Source organism: Rhinatrema bivittatum, chromosome 19 (genome assembly GCF_901001135.1).
Source record: "Rhinatrema bivittatum chromosome 19, aRhiBiv1.1, whole genome shotgun sequence".
Classification (NCBI taxonomy): Eukaryota; Metazoa; Chordata; class Amphibia; order Gymnophiona; family Rhinatrematidae; genus Rhinatrema; species Rhinatrema bivittatum.
This window is the reverse complement of record NC_042633.1, coordinates 32,027,187-32,044,947: the sequence shown is the minus strand read 5'-3', so window position 1 is coordinate 32,044,947 and position 17,761 is coordinate 32,027,187. Positions and strand designations below refer to the sequence as shown.

Genomic DNA, 17,761 nt, shown 5'->3' with positions numbered 1-17,761 from the left:
AACCCCCCACAAAGGAGGATGAGAAATCTCCAGGACCGGGAGGGGGATTGTAGAATGGAGCTTCCCTGTTAGGATTGCCACCTTACCCCTGGCATGCAGGGTGATTCTGATTTTCCCCTTTCACTTCCCTACCAACATCACTACTACAAAGCCCAGGGTGCAAGATCCGCCTGCCTTACTGACCCGGGCGAAGTGGCAACCTAACTTCCAATGGCCCGGAGCGGATAAGAGATCCCATGTCTGCCCCATTCTCCCTCCTTACTGTGATCTCTGTGCCCTGCCCAGGGTTCCTGTTTTTGCTGCCTCTCCCCTGGGAGTGGGATCCATGCAGCCGTCGGTTCCCTCTGTGCCCTGACTTCCTGTCTGCATTATTTGCTCCCTGGAGGCCCGATCCCGAAGTCTCCGCTGACGGGGGCTTCCTTACGCCGCCACTCTGCAGCGAGCCGGCGTCCCACCGCGCCCGGACCCAGCTCTCCTCCCTCCTCCCTCCAGCAGAGGGGGCTAAGCCCGCCCCGGGCCCTCGCCCTGCCTCGTCCCCAGTCTATGGTCGGGCAGAGCCACGCCTGGGCGGAGAGAGCCGAGGAGACGGGAGAGAGAGCCGGAAGATCGGAGCCCTCCCCGGGTCGGGAGAGGTGAGTCGGAGGGGGGGAAGATCCTGGCTGACTCTTGTTTGGTTGGTGCAGGGGGTGCGGTGCTAGGAAATGGGGGGAGATCCTGACTGTCTGGTGCTGAGTGATGGGGGGGATCTGTCTTTATTTTTGCTTTGGTTTTGATCTGTGACCTGGAAGGGAGGGGAGAAGAGAGACTGGAGGGGCAGGGGCTGCAGTAGGATTGATCTCTGGCTGTCTCTTCCCTTGCCCTTCCGAGCTGGCTGTCATTTGAATTTTACACCCCCCTCCCCCCCCCCCCCCCAGATCTTGGGCTCCCCTCGTTACTTGGTTACCTGTCTCTACTCCCACCCCTCCCTCTATCCCCTCCTCCTCGGATCCTAGGCTACTTATTTCCCCCATCCCTTTCCTTTCCAGGCTGTTATTTGGACTTTTAACACCGCCCTCTCTCCCTCCAGATCTTGGGCAGCCTGTCTCTCCCCCCCCCCCCCTTTGATCCTGGGCTAGGTAACTCTTCCTACTCGCCCCCCTTGAGAAAAAAAAACCCTCTTAGCAGCCTCTCATTCTGCCCCACCCCACAGCTGTCTGTGCTGTATTCATACCGTGGGTATCTCTCTCTCCTGTCCCCACAGACGATTCCACTGCCTTCAAGATGGTTTTCTACACCTGCGGACCCAACGAAGCCATGGTGGTCTCGGGTGAGCATCTTCATGGATCCTGTGTTTCCTGTGTCCGTAGCAGCCGCAGCTTGTTTTTTATTAGCCTGCAGAGCCCAGTTCCATCGTCTTGCTGCCCCCCCCCCCCCCCCCCGCGCTACGGTTGGCAGGGGTTGCGTGCTCGTGCCACTCCTGCCTGCGCTGCCCCCGTCGTCAGGACTGGATTGGGGCATAGCCGACGTGCCTGGGGGGCACCGAATATCCAGGGTCGAAGGGAAGCTGGCACGGCTTCAAAGGGGTCGCCGAGATCTTCAGCCCGGCCCTGCCTGGTCTTATGATGGGGGGGGGGGAGTGCGTGTTAATTTTGCACCGCTGCTGTCTGTGTGTGTGCGCGTGACGTTCGCGTTGCCGCTGCTTGCGGTGAGCCAGGCCGCAGGCGAGCTTCTCACGTCTCCGTCTCTCTCTGGTGCAGGGTTCTGCCGGAGCCCCCCAGTGATGGTGGCAGGGGGGCGCGTGTTTGTGTTTCCCTGCGTGCAGCAGATCCAGAGGTAGGTGCCATGCCCCCCCCTCTCTCCCATTTTACCTGGCTGTGCAGAAGTCCGTGCCTGTAATGCGCCATCCCCATGCATTCCAGCAATTCCGAGGGCAACAGGTTTTTCTAGATGCTCCTTCTATAAGTGCTTGTGGGGGTTCTGTGCTTATTTGACACGCTCGCTGCAGAGAAGAAATGGAAATTGAAAACTCAGGCCGAGCTCTTCCTCTTAGCAGGGGAGCCGTGGAGGAGAGTTTTGGGCTACCCACCCGGGTGTCGTCTTGCTGCGACTTGGTTGGGATAAGGGAGTGGGGGGGTCAGTGCTGATCGGTTCCCGGTCTCTCGCCCGCAGGATCTCGTTGAACACCCTGACGCTGAATGTGAAGAGCGAGAAGGTGTACACTAGGCATGGCGTCCCCATCTCGGTCACCGGCATTGCTCAGGTGCCCACCAGTCTGCTCTTTCTTTCTGCTTCCACCTCTTGCCCTCCATCCCTCACCTGCAATCGTTTTTTCTGTAATTCTCTCTCTTTTTTTTTTTTTTTCACAGAAGTGTAGGGATTAGAACTTGGAGCCAGTAAAGTAGTTGTCTGGAATTTTTTTTTTCTTTTTTTCACTGAAATGAATCACTGGGTTAAGATCCCATTAACTTTTTATGTGGATGCCATGATCTTCTACCCTACTACTTGTCGGTTGTTTCAGGTGAAGATCCAGGGACAGAACAAGGAGATGCTGGCCGCTGCCTGTCAGATGTTCTTGGGGAAGTCTGAGGCCGAGGTGGCTCAGATCTCCCTGGAGACGCTGGAGGGACACCAGAGAGCTATCATGGCACACATGACAGTGGAGGTAACCTCCCCGGGGCTGTCCTTATCCTCTGGCACCGTCTGACAGGGGTCTTCTTTAGAAAATGAATGTATTCCCCTTTAATTATGATTGTTCCCCTTGTGTATAAAGCATCTACCTCCCTGAATCCCCTTGTCAGTTGTGTTCTGATGATGAGCAGCACAGCAGCGCTGCTCCCAGTTTTACTTACATTCTCTCTCTGTGCTATTAGGAGATCTACAAGGACCGGCAGAAGTTTTCGGAGCAGGTGTTTAAGGTGGCCTCCTCGGATCTGGTGAACATGGGGATCAGCGTCGTCAGCTACACCCTGAAGGATATCCACGACGATCAGGTGACGAGCGCCAGAAAGAATTAGCGCTATCCCGACACCAGGCCCTCCCGCCTATCATCCGTCCTGTAACACTTCCAGGAGCCTAAGAATCGGCCCCACAGCGGGGATCAGAACTCGGGCCAGGGACTCGGGTTCGGATTACTGGAGCTGGTGTGGATGAGGGAATTGGGCAAGGATGACTCGCTGTGACTGGTAATTCTCTCTCTTTCTCTCTACCCCTGGTCTCCCTTCCCTGCCCTTTTTTTTTTATTTTCCAGGATTACCTGCATTCCCTGGGGAAAGCCAGGACAGCCCAGGTTCAGAAGGATGCCAGGATAGGCGAGGCAGAGGCGAAGCGAGATGCTGGAATAAAGGTAAAGCTTCCAGGAAAAAAAAATGGTGATTTTTTTTTTTTTCTTTTTTGAGGGGTCTTCCTGATTTTCATCTGCTCAGTTTAGTGCTGAAACAGAAATTCATCTTTATTTTTTTTTTTTCCCCTGCTCTTCCTGCAGAGCAGAAAAGGATCAGGAAGTTTTGGCTGGGCATTACTTGTTTTTTGAAGTTGGATAGTGTCCTCTGCGGCCCCCCCCCCCCCCCCCCCAGTCACTCAGGATCAGCCTGATGGATGCATGCGCACACCATGAGAGGCAGGGTTTGTTCCCTGCTTCTCCTGGGGGGGGGTGGGGGTAGGAGAGGAGTCTGGCGTGCACTGGGCAGCCGTAGTGCCCATGGATTGCAGGAGCCCCACCCTCTCCGCACGGGAGACATTGAAGGCGGGGCAGGAGGGCCGAGCGTTGACAACTGGGCGCTGGAATTCGGAGCGCGGTTTCTCAACAGACACGCTAAAAATGCTTTTTTAAAGTCCCGATGCGGTCAGCTAATGGTAGAAACGTAGGCGCCGGGGTGATAAAACCTGTGTTAAAATTGGAGTTACGTTTTAGCGCGGGTTTTACTTAACGCGCACGCCAGGAACGCGGGTCGCCGCAGGGCGCAGTGAGCAAATCCCCACACTAATGCAGAAAAGTGCTTTACAACAGGAGGGCGGGAGGAAAGGGCTTGAGGTTGGACGGCGTGTGACCAAATGACCTTGCATGCAAAACTTGGGCACAGTCTCGCATGCCAAGGTTTGGGCAAGGCACACCCAGTGAAATCAAGGAGTAAGCTCTCTGGGGAGGGCACCTCCAGCCAAACAGTAGGCACTTTGGTGCTGCGTATCCCAGATGGCTGGAGGTGCCCTCCCCAGAGAGCTTACCCTTTGATTTCACTGGGTGTGCCTTGCCCAAATGGCCTTGGCATGCGAGACCGTGCCCAGGGCCAGTTTTGCATGCAAGGTCATTTTGGTCACACGCCGTCCAACTTCAAGCCCTTTCCTCCCGCCCTCCTGTTTTCAGGTTAACGCCTCCTTCTGAGGTGGAGGAAAGGTTAACTCGCGTTTCTGGTGGCCATGGTGTTCTATGGCCGTGCCCATGTGGTAGTGTCTGGCTTTTTCTACCACACTGGCATGGCAGTAGAATAACGTTTGGCCACCAGAAATGTGAGTATAAGCTCTCTGGGGAAGGCACCTACAGCTAGATGAACAAAGCAGAGGCTGTCCAGGGTGAGGACCAACAGCTGAAGACAACACTTTGGCACTATAAGCTGCTCACCAAAACAAAGAAGACCTCTGACTGGTGCCTGCTTCAGAGAGCTTACATTGGAAATGTCCCTCCTGGCTCTGAGGGTGGCGTAAACTCACATTTCTGGTGGCCCCGGTTGTGTGTCCAGTGTGGTACTCCACCTCCGACCCCACGTAAGTTCTACAGCTGAACAATGTGTAAGCTCTCTGGGGAGGGCACCTGTAGCTGAACAGTACATCAAAGCTGGGATGTCCAACACCATAGTGCACACTATCCAGCTTGAAGGTGCCTTCCCAGGAGAGCTTATGTTTTGTTGAGCTGTAGGTGGTGCAGAAAAACTGGGCCCACAACTGCGGATAAAGCGGTGCCTTCTGCCGCGCAACCTTATTACGTTGGCCCCCCCTCGCTTTTGCCGTCACAGGGGATCCCCTTTGGATTGTGAAGCCCCGCAAGTGGGGTGTGGCCCCGAGGGGGTTCCAAATCCTGCCCCGTGGCCCTGACGCCCACCTTTATGTGTCTTCCCCAATCCCCACCAGGAAGCAAAGGCCATGCAGGAGAAGGTGTCGGCGCAGTACCTGAGTGAGATCGAGATGGCCAAGGCACAGCGCGACTTCGAGCTGAAGAAGGCAGCCTATGACATCGAGGTGAACACCAAGAAAGCCGAGTCGGACCTGGCCTATCAGCTTCAGGTAGCGAGGAGGGCGGTGCGACTTTAGCTGCGGCGGTGTCTCTCTCTATTTGGCTGCAGCCGCCGCAGGCGTGGATCCTGGGATGCCGCTCTGGGACCTCTCCTGCTTTTACAGAATTTTTCTGTGCTCTGCATTGTAGGGTAGCAGATGGTGATTTTTAGTTTTTTCTTGACTTTTCCAAAAATGTGGTTTGCATTTTTTGTCAGATTTTCACAAAAAAGCTTTGTAAAGAAGTTTTTTTTCTGTGGCATTAAGTGTTATTGTGGGGACTGTGCATTTCTTATATTTTTGTATTTTGCTCTTTCTTCAGTACTCCACTGGTTCAGCATCGAGTTTCATGTGACTCCTGAGAGTCCGTGCTGTGACTGTAGGGTATGGCAAGGTTCTAGATGTTTCTTTGCAGGAGTTTGTTACTTCACAAAATGTTTAGCAGTGGAGGGATATTTATTTGCTGAGGTGACACCAGAATGTGAATATTTATTTTCTTCATGTTGGTTGTAATGTGTCCATTGTCCTAGCTCTGCTCTGCACCTGTTCTGATGATTAATGCTATTTTATTGTAGTTATGAGGATTTCTGGCTTTCGGCAAAGAGGATTCATGAAAGGATACATTCATTTTTTTTGTTTTATTACATAATTTATTGGATCTGTTTTGTTTTCTTTGCTTTTTGCATGCTATACTTGTGCATTTATAAACTGCAATAAATGTAAAATACAGATTAATAAGGAATTTCTAATGCTGGTAAGTGCTTGAAATAATTGAGGTAAAATGTTTTAAAGTTCCATACATGATACACAATGGCTGTTGCAAACCGCTTAGAAAGCCACTGTTGGGTGCAGTATGTGGCATTATTTATCAATAAGAATACAACTAGTAGGTCTCTGACCTCATGCCTACAGCCCACCCATGTTAACCTTGTGCCCACCCAAAGAATCAGTTCTGGCCACGCCACTGCCTGATACTGAATGCACGATGCGTCGTCCGGCTGACGTACACCCATAACCCGTGTGATGACTCCTCTCACCGCAGGTGGCCAAGACAAAGCAGAAGATTGAAGAGCAGAAGATGCAGGTTCTAGTGGTGGAGCGCACCCAACAGATCCAGCTGCAGGAACAGGAGATCACCCGTCGGGAGAAGGAGCTGGAGGCCAAAGTCAAGAAACCGGCCGAGGCCGAGCGCTTCCGGCTGGAGAAGATAGCAGAGGCCCAGAGGTACCTGCAGTAGGAGAGGGAATCAGGGGTCCAGAGCAGGGACAGGGGCCCCCACCTTTTTCTCCTCCTCTCTCCCGCTCTTAAGTCTGAGGAACACACTCGGCCTCTCACTCTCCTTTTCTGTCTGCTTCTCCCAACAGACGGCAGCTGATCACGCAGGCGGAGGCTGAGGCCGAGGAGTGAGGGTGAGAGCGTACTTCCGGAAATCATTAATAACAATCAGTTCACTATCTCCTGCACTCACGTCATGCCTCACCACAGCGAAAGCATTAACCAGTCAGAAGCCGGCTTATGCCTAGTGTGTGAGGTGATATTATTTCATGTCAAATAACAGATTGCCCTGTGATGTTTGGGAGAGGGGTAATTCCCATTGTCAGCCATTTTGTGATACGGTAAAGCTCATGTGTCCCGCAGCTGACCAATGATAACAGCTCTCATTGGCAGCCATTTTATGATGACTTGTGACCTACAACTCAATTTGTTAGCCATGTTATGATTCACACATTTGGAATATCATGACTGTCACAGAGACGTGGTTCATCGAGTCCCATGGCTAGGGTAAGGTTATATCGGGCTATTTGTTTTTTGTCTTTTATTTAATTTTGCTTCAACAGCTGCTTTATCAGCAAGCTCAAAGCTTGTTAGGAATGAGAGGGGAGGGAGGAATATTAAATAAGTAAAATCAGAGCATGGGCAAAGGAGAAGACGCTATAGAAAGGGGAGTTTCCTGAACATACCCAGATCAGTCCAGACTCCTGGGTTTTGCCTCCCTGCCAGTAGATGGAGACAAAGAGTTTCGCTGACCCTGTACATAACCCAGTGTGCCAGTGAAGGTTAGCGTCCTGGACTTCAGGGATAACAGCCAGCTTTTGTTAAAACGCAGGTGCACCTTAAGGAGGCAGGGATGATCTCTGTGAGCTAGACTAAGAGGAGATAGTGGAAGGGAAATAAATTCCCCATTTTGAAGAGGAAATAAATGGAAGAGGAAAAAGGGCCCGGAATGGTTTTCAAAGGAGGCGGCTGAAAAGGTGAGGATTCGAAAGGCCCGAGGGATCTCGGAACAAGGAGCACACGGAAGAATATCTGGAAAGCTGAGAGAAGTAGGGAAGGCAGACAGGATGGCGAAGGCGCGCGTGGAAGAAAAGACAGGTAAAGGGATAAAGCGAGGTGATAGGTCTTTTGTTGATACATCAAGGGGATGCTGAAAAAAAAATGAGGAAAGGCTTTTTCATCAAGAGGGTGGTGATCACCTGGAACAGACTTCCGGCGGAGATTACAGGAGCCAAAACTGTGGCAGGATTCAGGCATCCCGGGAGAGGCACAAAGAGGTCTGTATTTAACCGCTGGATGGCTAGCAAAGTTAGCCGGGTAACTTAGCTGGGATACTGCATACCCTGCTATCTTAAAGTTATGCAGATAGATTTTTCCAGCTAATTTTAGGCCTCCTTTTCGACTGTCCTAAAGTTATCCAGGTAGGTTAGCCGGATAATGCTGAAAATTGGGGTTATCTGATTACCTTAGTCAGATAAAGGGGCTCCACCCTGAAAGGGCCTCAGACCAGCCTGACGTAGCCAGATAACGATGTCAGGGATGCTATGTGGGCTAAGTACCAAACTTAGCTGGAACAAATATGCTGAATTATGGATCTGCAAAGGGATCCTAGTGGCAGGAGGAGGGAAGGAAGAGACCCCAGATGACAGCACAGTAGCCCAGGTACTGATGAGCCGATGGGGTGGGCCTGTGGTCATTTTCTTACTGACATCATCTGTGTTTGTCAGTGAAAGTTGGAAGTGGAGAATTGGTTTGTGAGGCTGAGGGGAGAAAAAGAGGAACATGTGGATGGCAATGAGGAAAAAGCAGAAACGGCATTTCCTGTTCTGTATTGACAGAGGGAGAGATTCGAGAAGGACCACTGATTGTTGGCAGGGTGATGGGGTAGATACCACGCCATTTGCAGGTGAGAGGGTTTGGGCAGAATGAGTGGCAAAGCTCGGGGCCGGATGGGATGCAACTAGGGAGGTTCATAGCAGTTCTGGCAATGGGAAGGGCGGAGATTGTCCCTTTTGTTATAAAAGTGGAAGTAGGGAAAAGACTGGAAACTCCAGGCCCATTAGTCTGACCTTGGTGGTGGGGGAAATGAATGGAGATGCTGCAAAAGCGAAGGAATGTGAAGCTTCTGACCTCGGTGGTGGGGGAAACGAATGGAGATGCTGCAAAAGCGAAGGAATGTGAAGCTTCTGACCTCGGTGGGGGGGAAAGGAATGGAGATGCTGCAAAAGCGAAGGAATGTGAAGCTTCTGACCTCGGTGGTGGGGGAAACGAATGGAGATGCTGCAAAAGCGAAGGAATGTGAAGCTTCTGACCTCGGTGGTGGGGGAAACGAATGGAGATGCTGCAAAAGCGAAGGAATGTGAAGCTTCTGACCTCGGTGGTGGGGGAAACGAATGGAGATGCTGCAAAAGCGAAGGAATGTGAAGCTTCTGACCTCGGTGGTGGGGGAAACGAATGGAGATGCTGCAAAAGCGAAGGAATGTGAAGCTTCTGACCTCGGTGGTGGGGGAAATGAATGGAGATGCTGCAAAAGCGAAGGAATGTGAAGCTTCTGACCTCGGTGGTGGGGGAAACGAATGGAGATGCTGCAAAAGCGAAGGAATGTGAAGCTTCTGACCTCGGTGGTGGGGGAAATGAATGGAGATGGTTCTGACCAGACTTAGCTTGGCTATGTTTTAGGGAGATCCCATCCTCTCCCTTCTTCTTTTATCTGGCTAAATTTTCCCTGGGTATTGACTTAGCTGAGTAAAGCTTCACCAGTGAGGGGGAGGGAGAGTCAAATCTCGGGGTACGTGGGTGTGTATGTTAAATCGTGCAAATGCATAGTGCACGTAGCCAAATAAATGAACTTGGAATTTTGCATTTGCACGATTTAACGTACGCACCCGCGTTCCCGGGTATTGTATTGTGGCTTTGCTGCTGCCTAGCCGGAAAACTCAGAACTTATCCAGATAAGTTCAGGAAAGCTTCTACTTAACCATATAAATCGGAATTTAGCCAGCTATTTTTGCATTTAATTGCAGCGATCTGCGAATAGCTTGAACATGCTTAAATTAGACACTTTTCTCCCCGTGGTTCAGCTTTCCCACGCTTGAGTTGGGAGAGTTTCTAAACCCGTACACGGGGTTAAAAATGACGCTTTGCGAATCTGTCTGCCAGCTTGGCCCACTCCATCCGCAGGTCATCGAGACCCAGGCTGAATGCCCCCACCCAGTCAGTGTTTCACTTTTTTTTTTTTTAAGATGTTTATGATCACTTGCTCCAGCTATTGAGCAGGCATAACTATGCGCATAAGCTGCCAAATTTACATGCATAAATTGGTTTATAAAATAGCAACTTTCTTGTGCAAATGTTGGCCACGCCCTTATTCGTTGACCCTGATTTACGTGTGCACATTGAGGTGTCTCTAAAATAGCATTGTACTCGTGACTATGGCATTTTACACGCGTAACTGCCTCATTTTATGTACCCCACGTTTTGCAAACTCCCCAGTCAATGTTTACATTATTTTAGACCTCGGAGGGTGGATGCCATCCCATCTTGGTAGTATGTTCCTCTTTAGTTTAGTCCCTCTGATCTGTTTACGTCCTCCATTGTCACAGGTTTTCTTGTTCTCATTGTTCAGAATCTCCAACATTAAGACTATTTCAGGTGCGGGTATGTTTCCCAGCGTCCTCCTCAGGAAAGACCGAGGCAAAGGTTTCATTCCGTTTTTCTATTTCCCTTGTCATCCCTGACCATCGCTTTTACCCCCCTCTGTAATCTAGCAGCAGAGCTGACTCCCTCGCAGGCTTTTTGCTTCAAATATGCTTGAAAACACTTTTATATTAGTTTTTGCCTCTCCGGCAAGCTTCCAAATCTCTCTTGGGCTTGTCTTACTATGTTTTATATCCAGCTTGCCAGCACTTATGCTCCTTGCCTTTTTTCATCATTTGGATCTGCTTTTATATTTTGACTGATGCCCTTTTAGCTTTAACTACCTCACCATAAACCGTGCTGGCAGTGTTTTGATCTTTCTTCAGTCTTTTTTTTTAATGTATGGAATACATTTTATCTGGACTTCTAAGACAGTATTTTTTCTAAACAAGGCCACATCTCACACAAATCTTTAATGTTTGCAACTGCTCCTTTTTAGGTTTTTTTTTTTTTTCTAACTAATTTCCTCATTGTATCATATTCTCCCTTGTACTTGATGCTCTTCTACCAGTGACTGTTGAGTTTGATTTTCATTCTGATTGCTATTGCTTAGCACCAGGTTGTGAGTTCCATTGAGGACTAGATCTAAAGTAGCTGCCTCTCTTGTCAATTCTAGGACCAACTGCTCCATGTAGCTGTCTTTTATGACATCTAGAAACTTAACCTCTCCAGCATGTCCTGATGAGACGTTGACCTACCCAGTACTGGGGTCATTGAAATCTCCTATTAATGTGTGGCCGAATTTATTTGCTGCTTTAAAATTTCAATTAGCATGTCAGCTGGCTTTTGAAGATTGCCCTCCCTATGACCTTGAAGTTCATGCTTGTTATGCTGGTGCTCTCCTCTTGTAATCCTTTTAAATTTAATTTAGTGCAGGATTTATATTCTGCAATTGTGGATGGTGAGCCCATATACTGCAGATTACAGAACAGGGTTAAAATAACCTGTACAGACGTACAAAGATACAGATATTTTAATACTGCATCTATTATTTGTAACGGTACACAGGAGTATCAAATAAACACAAGCCCCCCCCAGCCACCCCACCGGTGCTGACCATCCAGAAACATAGGTAGGAGGCAGATCCTTGGCAATACATCCACACAACGAGAGAGAGAACATCCCGGATCATAGCGATTTTTCAGGTATGGTTTGCGCACTTCCACACTGAAAAAAAATTCCACCCCCCTGCTCTGCTCATCCAAACCCATTGTGGTGGCCACGCCCTATAGAGATACTCCCATTCCGAGAGTGCTGCCAGGCATATTTGTGGGCATGCTACCTGAGCCGAGCCTCGCCCGCCCGTGTTGGAATAATACGAACAGAAACACCTACTCTTCGGAATCCACCCACTTTAAAAAAAAAAAAAAAAAGTATTTTTTATCAAACATCATAATGGGCAAACGGGATTGCAACCCTGGCCAACCTCTAACACACCACCAAGAAGCATTGGAGGACTAAGCAAACGGCCTTGTTTCTGGACCCATGGGGGGGGGGGGGGGGGGAGAAATGGACTCTTAAGAACCATGGACGCTTTGGAACTAGCTGTGTCGGGTCTTCAAGCGTTGCCGTTCAGGCAGAAAACTCATGCTTGATCTTAGTTCAGGAAGCAGCAAAGTCTCTAGATGAGGGAGAGCGCTGCCTGGAGCGAAGGAGGCGACCTGGGCAGCAGCTGTTCTGCGTGCACATTGGGCCTTGTCCGTTAGGGGCCGGGCACAGACTCTTGAATCTCTTCCTTTCATTTAATGTTTAAGGTGTAGGTTTCCCTTAGTTGAGTGTGCGTACTGTTACTTGGTTGGTGTGATGGGTTATAGGTGTGTGCCGATTGGTTTTGTAATTATGGTTGCTTTATCAATAGCTGTGCATCTCTTTGTACTAACTGCAAAAGGGATGTATAAGTTTTAAAGAAAGGGATGGATGTGTGGAAGATCTTCCCAGGGGAACAGTGATGGGGACCACAGCATGAACGGCATTCAAGAAAGCCTGGGCTAAGCGCAGGGGATCCCTACTTGCAAAGCCAGAGATCGAGTGGTGTCTCCAGCGGTGCACCAGGAAGCAAACCGGGCCGAGGCTGGATGGGCCGTGCAGTCCCGATCTGCTGTCGGATGCTAGTTTCTGCGGTAAAACCTGGAATGGCTCTGTCTCTGGCGACCGCCCCATAGCCAGGCAGGATATCCACCAGGAATATGCATGGGGTAGGTCTGAAGGCTTTGGCGACCCAGTGCATCTCAAATCTATCTTGTGCATATTCCCCACGGATATTGTGACAACACCAGGCCAGTTTGGGGCAACTCTGCCCTGGTGGCATGGAGCTGCCATACGAGCTTGGGTTCAGTGCCCTCATTTGTTCTCAGCCATTTTATTATACTGAATGTACTCCTATGATCCTTTACTGACCAGCTACGTTTCCCAGCCATTTTATATTAACTATTTTTTTTTAATTCTGTTTGTTAGAATTTTTTAGATCACCACAGCGTTCCAGCTAAAAAGCAAAAGTAAGCTTACCATTTCAGACAACCATAATAAAGCTAAGGGTTTCAACCCCAAAGCAACATAACTCAGTGGGTTTGCTGGGAGCCCTTTTTTATACCATACAAGCTCATGTGACCCACAGCTAACCAATCAGGTTTCTTGGTTCTGTCAGCCATTTTGTCATATGACTGATTTAGGAGAAGACTTTTTTTATTACAGAATATGAATCCTCTTTCTTTGTTGTGTCTGTCTCCGAAACTAGGTGAAAGGCGAGGCTAACGCTTTTGCGATCGAGGCCAAAGCTCGAGCAGACGCGGAGCAGATGGCAAAGAAGGCGGAGGCCTTCCAGCAGTTCCAGGAGGCCGCCATGGTGGACATGCTGCTGGAGAAGCTGCCAGAGGTACAATGTTGGGCTGGTTCTATCCAGGATGGAATGATGCGCGATCCTGGGCTTATTAATGGCAGAGGTGCACTGTGAGAAGAGGGTGCGTTTAGCAGCAGGGGTAAGTGGTAATGTGACCGGGTTGCAGGAGAGGAGATGTTAATAGCAGTGACACTGGACAGAGGAGTGGTAAAGATGGTGGCCGCAGGATTGGAGAAGGATCCGGCCAAAAGTTCATTGCATCGGGCACATGGATGTCTAAAGAAGGCGTGGCTAGCAAAAGTGCATCGTTTGCATGAAATTACAGAAATCTGCACTGCAAAAAGGAAAGGAATCGCCCACCATTTTTTTTTAGCTGATCATCATGCTCCGCTCCACTACTCCCTATACATTATTTTTGGTTCTAACCCCAAAGAACTCAATCTTATAGTAAGCTCTCTAAACAGCCCAACCCTACAAGGGGCACATTTATTGCAACATGGATGTTTCTCATCAGCCCTGGACTGCGAATGCATTTACACCGCCCTCCAGAGCTGGAGTTAATTTTCCAGCGTAGAAGACGTGTGCTGGGCGCCTGGCCTCTTGGGCACGCTTTCCGGCCTTGGGCGGTAATAGCTAATGGCTTCGTCTATGTGGAATTTACCTGCGGCGGGAGTTGCTGATGGTTGTGTGAGAAGGATCAGGCCCAGCCTGGGGAAATATTGGGCATCGAGTCTCCAAGGATAATTCTGTTAGTCTACGTACCCAAGACCCGAGGAATAAGTTATTGTATGCATGGTTTTGTACGCTGGAATCGGGCAGGAAGGGGCTTTTCTTGACAATCAGCGACCTTGTCCACTTATTTATTCTACACAGTAGAAGGGTGCATCTCCTTTTGAGAGTCATCGGATGTCCTCCTGGGGGCGAGAGGGGGATTCTTATTTGTTCCCATCCTACTACCTGCGGCTGGGAGAGCGTCCACTGATGATGTCGGGCACTGTTAAAGCCCTCTTACCATTGGCTGGGGCTTCCCACTGCAGGAAGTTAATGCACAGTGGTGGTCCAATCACAGGGCTGGATTTTTCCAGCTCTCCCCCCCACTGTCTTGATGATGGTTTGAGGGGGTTCTCCCCTTCCCACCCTCCCCAATCTGTATAATTAGCTTTATATCTTATTCTCGCCTCTCTTTCCAGGTGGCGGCTGAGATCAGCAGGCCCCTCACAGAGGTGAAGAAGATCAAAATGGTTTCCAGCGGCAACGGGGAGGTGGGGGCTTCCAAGCTGACCGGGGAGGTCCTGGATATCCTCAACAGGCTGCCAGAGACCGTGGAGAAACTGACAGGCATCGGCATCGCCCAGGTGAGCCTCCCCCAGGGCCTGACTGCTTTAAAATAAATTGTCAAAGACGGCCAGCCAAGGGGGGGGGTCGCGTGGTTGTCGGACAGGCCCTGCTTTCTCCTCCTCCCCTCTGCCCCCAGCCCTCAGACCTTTTGGGAACCAACTCTTTAGCATCCTTCCGGGTTATTCCGCACCGAATGAGAATAATGTAGGCCAACCCTTCCTGGCCTTTCTCTGCCACTGCCACCCAGCAGCGCCGGCGGCGTGTCTCGTGCATGCGTTTGAGTGACATCCCCGTGGGCCATGATGCAACGCCCCCTCGGGCGTTACCTCTGCCAATTAGGATATTCCTGGACTGCAGGACACATTTCCCTAAGGGGGGGGGGGTTCATCTGTAATGTCCCCTGGCTCCTTGGAGCACTTCTAGCACCAGCTTGCTACCAAATTGAGTCGTGCCCTGTCCCAAGTCCCTGGGGTTGGTGTGGGAGGGGAGGTTCTCTCCCACTTGAGTCCATTTTTTCACCCCTGCTGGCCCTGAGGTGGGGCGGGGGGAAGGCAGACACAGCCCCGTAATATTTCTGTGGAACCCCCCCCCCCTCCCGCACACGGCAACCTCTGCTTTCTCAGAGGAGGCGCTCTTCCCCCAGGCGAGTCAGAATCCTGCCTTTGTCTCCCTCCCTCACCTTCTACCGATTTCTGCTGGGTTTTTTTTTTTTTTAATTATATTCCCCCCTCTCTGGCGGGGGGTGGTCAAACCTATTAAAAATCTTTTTTAACTTCATCAATGTTCATTTTCCTTCCCCTCTTTCTCTTTCCTGGTTTCCACAGAGCGGCCAGAAGAAGCCGGGCCGCATGTCCTAACGCCGCCGGGAGCCGCACTGCCGACCGTGTCCACCAGGGGTCCTGCCTGGGGGCCTTTTTAAAATGTTATTTCCTTTGTGCTGGGCCAGTGCCTTACCTACCTGCCCTGGATGCCTGTTCTCCCCAACCAACCCCCCCAGCCTTCACCCACCACAATCCCCCCCCAACTCCTGCCTCGAGGAGAGAAAAATCGCCTGCTCCTTCTCCCCTCCCCCTATTCTCATTATCCTGCAGCACGTTCACTCAGTGCTGTACCTTTCAAAATGTGAAGAAATCTCTTATCACTCGTTGTAAATTATTTTCACCTGCTGGGCTCCACTCCCATCCCAGCAGAGGGCTGATGGAGACCTCTGCTTTCCGTGCTGGCTTTGGTTACGTATGCAGCGCAAGCTGCTTTGGTGAACTCTCTCTCCCTCTCCTATCCCCTCAAGGACTAAAAATTTACTTTTATTTGATTTTATCACCACAAGTCGCCATTGGTTTGGATCATTTTTAAGCCATTGCCTTGACCACATCCTGGGAGCTGACATCTTGCCAAAGAGGTCTGTGACCTCACAGGCTCACTGCATCTGATTGGTGCGCGCTGGCTGTGATGTTGCATGGATCCCATGGGATTCCACTCTGGGCCGGGTGCTAGATTGACGCTGGATGGAAGATGGTAGCTCCTGCATGCTCGGGGAAGGGAATTGGTTGAGCAGCGCATTACTGCTCCTCTTCCTCTGCCTTTTAAACGGGAGGGCGACAGGAGGTGGGGGCTCTGGCCCTGGTGCACACCCTTTCCCCCTTGCATGCCCCTCGTCCCAGCATGCACTGCTGACCCAGAGGTTCTGAAGCTGCTAATCTGACTTGTGAATAGCTAGAGCTTTGCCCCGTGCGCCATTAAGCGATGATGTGACTAAAGTAAACGCATGTGGAAACGTTGAAGCACTTATTACTTAAAAAGAAACAATACAGCGGCCTATGAGCAGGACGTCCATGCACCCACCCAGGCTCGCCTGCAGCCAGAGAGACGCTCGCATCCTGTAAGTGCTGTCCCCTCCCCTGACTTTTTCTCAGGTGTTGTTAGGTTGCTACCACTACGAAGGCCTCAGAGAGGAAGAGGCATCCGACGTAGCCACTATGTAAAGCCCCCCCCCCCGCCATCACCACCACCCCTCCAGGCTTCCTTCCTCCTAGCTTTGCCCATGACTCTTGGCTGTAGAAAGTGTTTTGTGTGTTTCAGGATATAATCATTCTGTGTTACCAAAATAAACGATCATGTAATCTCGTGTGTGAAATCTGTTTCACTTTGTCTTTATTTATGGCGTGGTAATCGCCCGGCTTGACACCTGCCGCCAGCTTACCTGCACCGTTCCATCTATTGCCCCTGGTGTCCCCTATTCCCAGACTAACCTCACACATGCCCCCCCCCCCCCGTGCTATTTCTCAACGCCCAATGTCCCTGCTCCCCCGAGTCCTCGGCTTTATGCTACGTGACAGCTGAGAAAAGGACCAGCTTGGCCCATCCAGTCCTCACCACCCTGCGAAAGATACAGCGCAGCTGCCCAAGCCAGAGCGTGGCTCTCTCTTCCCATCCAGGACAGCGTTTGCACTTCTTCACCTAAGGGAGGTGAGCAGACAGCAGGCTCTGTCCTTCCCACAGCCCTTTGCTGCCTTCCCGAGGTAGTTCACAAAGGAGTAGAAATGCTTGGGAATGTCTGTAAGAAGATAAGCGGGGGCAGGTTCGGTCACAGCCGTGGTCCATTGAGCCCAGCATCCTGTCTTTGTCTGGGTCGCCTGGACCTACCTGGCCGCTCCTGATGGGGAGATCCTTTTTTTTTTTTTTTTTGTTGCTTACTCCAGGTAGTGATCTGCAAGTTTATCTGCTTAAGATTTGCTGACGGACCTGTCTTCCACGAAGAAGCCCAAATCTTTTATCAAACCAAGCAACGTGTGATACAGTGAGATAGGAAAGAAACGCCTGGGGATGGTCTCTGTTCCCTGCAATGTTTGATACAGTGAGATAGGAAAGAAATAACTGGGGATGGTCTCTGTTCCCTACAACGTGTGAAACAGTGAGATTAAAGGGATAGAAATGCCTGGGGATGGTTTCTGTTCCCTGCAACGTGTGATACAGTGAGATAGGAAAGAAACGCCTGGGGATGGTCTCTATTTCCTGCAACGTGTGATACAGTGAGATAGGAAAGAAATAACTGGGGATGGTCTCTGTTCCCTACAACGTGTGAAACAGTGAGATTAAAGGGATAGAAATGCCTGGGGATGGTCTCTATTTCCTGCAACGTGTGATACAGTGAGATAGGAAAGAAACGCCTGGGGATGGTCTCTATTTCCTGCAACGTGTGATACAGTGAGATAGGAAAGAAACACCTGGAGGTGATCTCTATTCCCTGTGTAGAAAACACTGAAATTCCCAGGAAAAAAATAAAATACACTATGGACACTATTATGCAGGTCACAGTCAAATAGCGGTGATGACTGGGTGTGGCGTGAGATAATCACTCCAGGGGATAGTAGCATT

General features: G+C 50.4%; 1 protein-coding gene across 1 annotated transcript; it reads left to right on the top strand.

Annotated features, from left to right (window-relative positions):
• Positions 1-477: 477 nt before the first annotated feature.
• On the top strand, positions 478-16,520 carry LOC115080703 (flotillin-1-like). The gene is made up of 14 exons (XM_029585063.1): positions 478-632; positions 1,241-1,306; positions 1,737-1,812; positions 2,149-2,239; positions 2,498-2,641; positions 2,850-2,969; positions 3,227-3,322; positions 5,101-5,253; positions 6,284-6,465; positions 6,606-6,644; positions 9,291-9,304; positions 12,954-13,084; positions 14,239-14,403; positions 15,211-16,520. The coding sequence occupies exons 2-14, from the start codon at positions 1,261-1,263 to the stop codon at positions 15,241-15,243; spliced, it is 1,290 nt and encodes a 429-aa protein (XP_029440923.1). The 5' UTR covers positions 478-632; positions 1,241-1,260; the 3' UTR covers positions 15,244-16,520.
• Positions 16,521-17,761: the final 1,241 nt, after the last annotated feature.

Bases quoted from the DNA above. Each gene is read 5' to 3' on its own strand.
- LOC115080703 (XM_029585063.1), top strand. From the start codon at position 1,261: ATGGTTTTCTACACCTGCGGACCCAACGAAGCCATGGTGGTCTCGG. The intron at 1,307-1,736 runs GTGAGCATCTTC...TCTCTGGTGCAG, and splicing joins CGAAGCCATGGTGGTCTCGG to GGTTCTGCCGGAGCCCCCCA. The intron at 1,813-2,148 runs GTAGGTGCCATG...TCTCGCCCGCAG, and splicing joins TGCGTGCAGCAGATCCAGAG to GATCTCGTTGAACACCCTGA.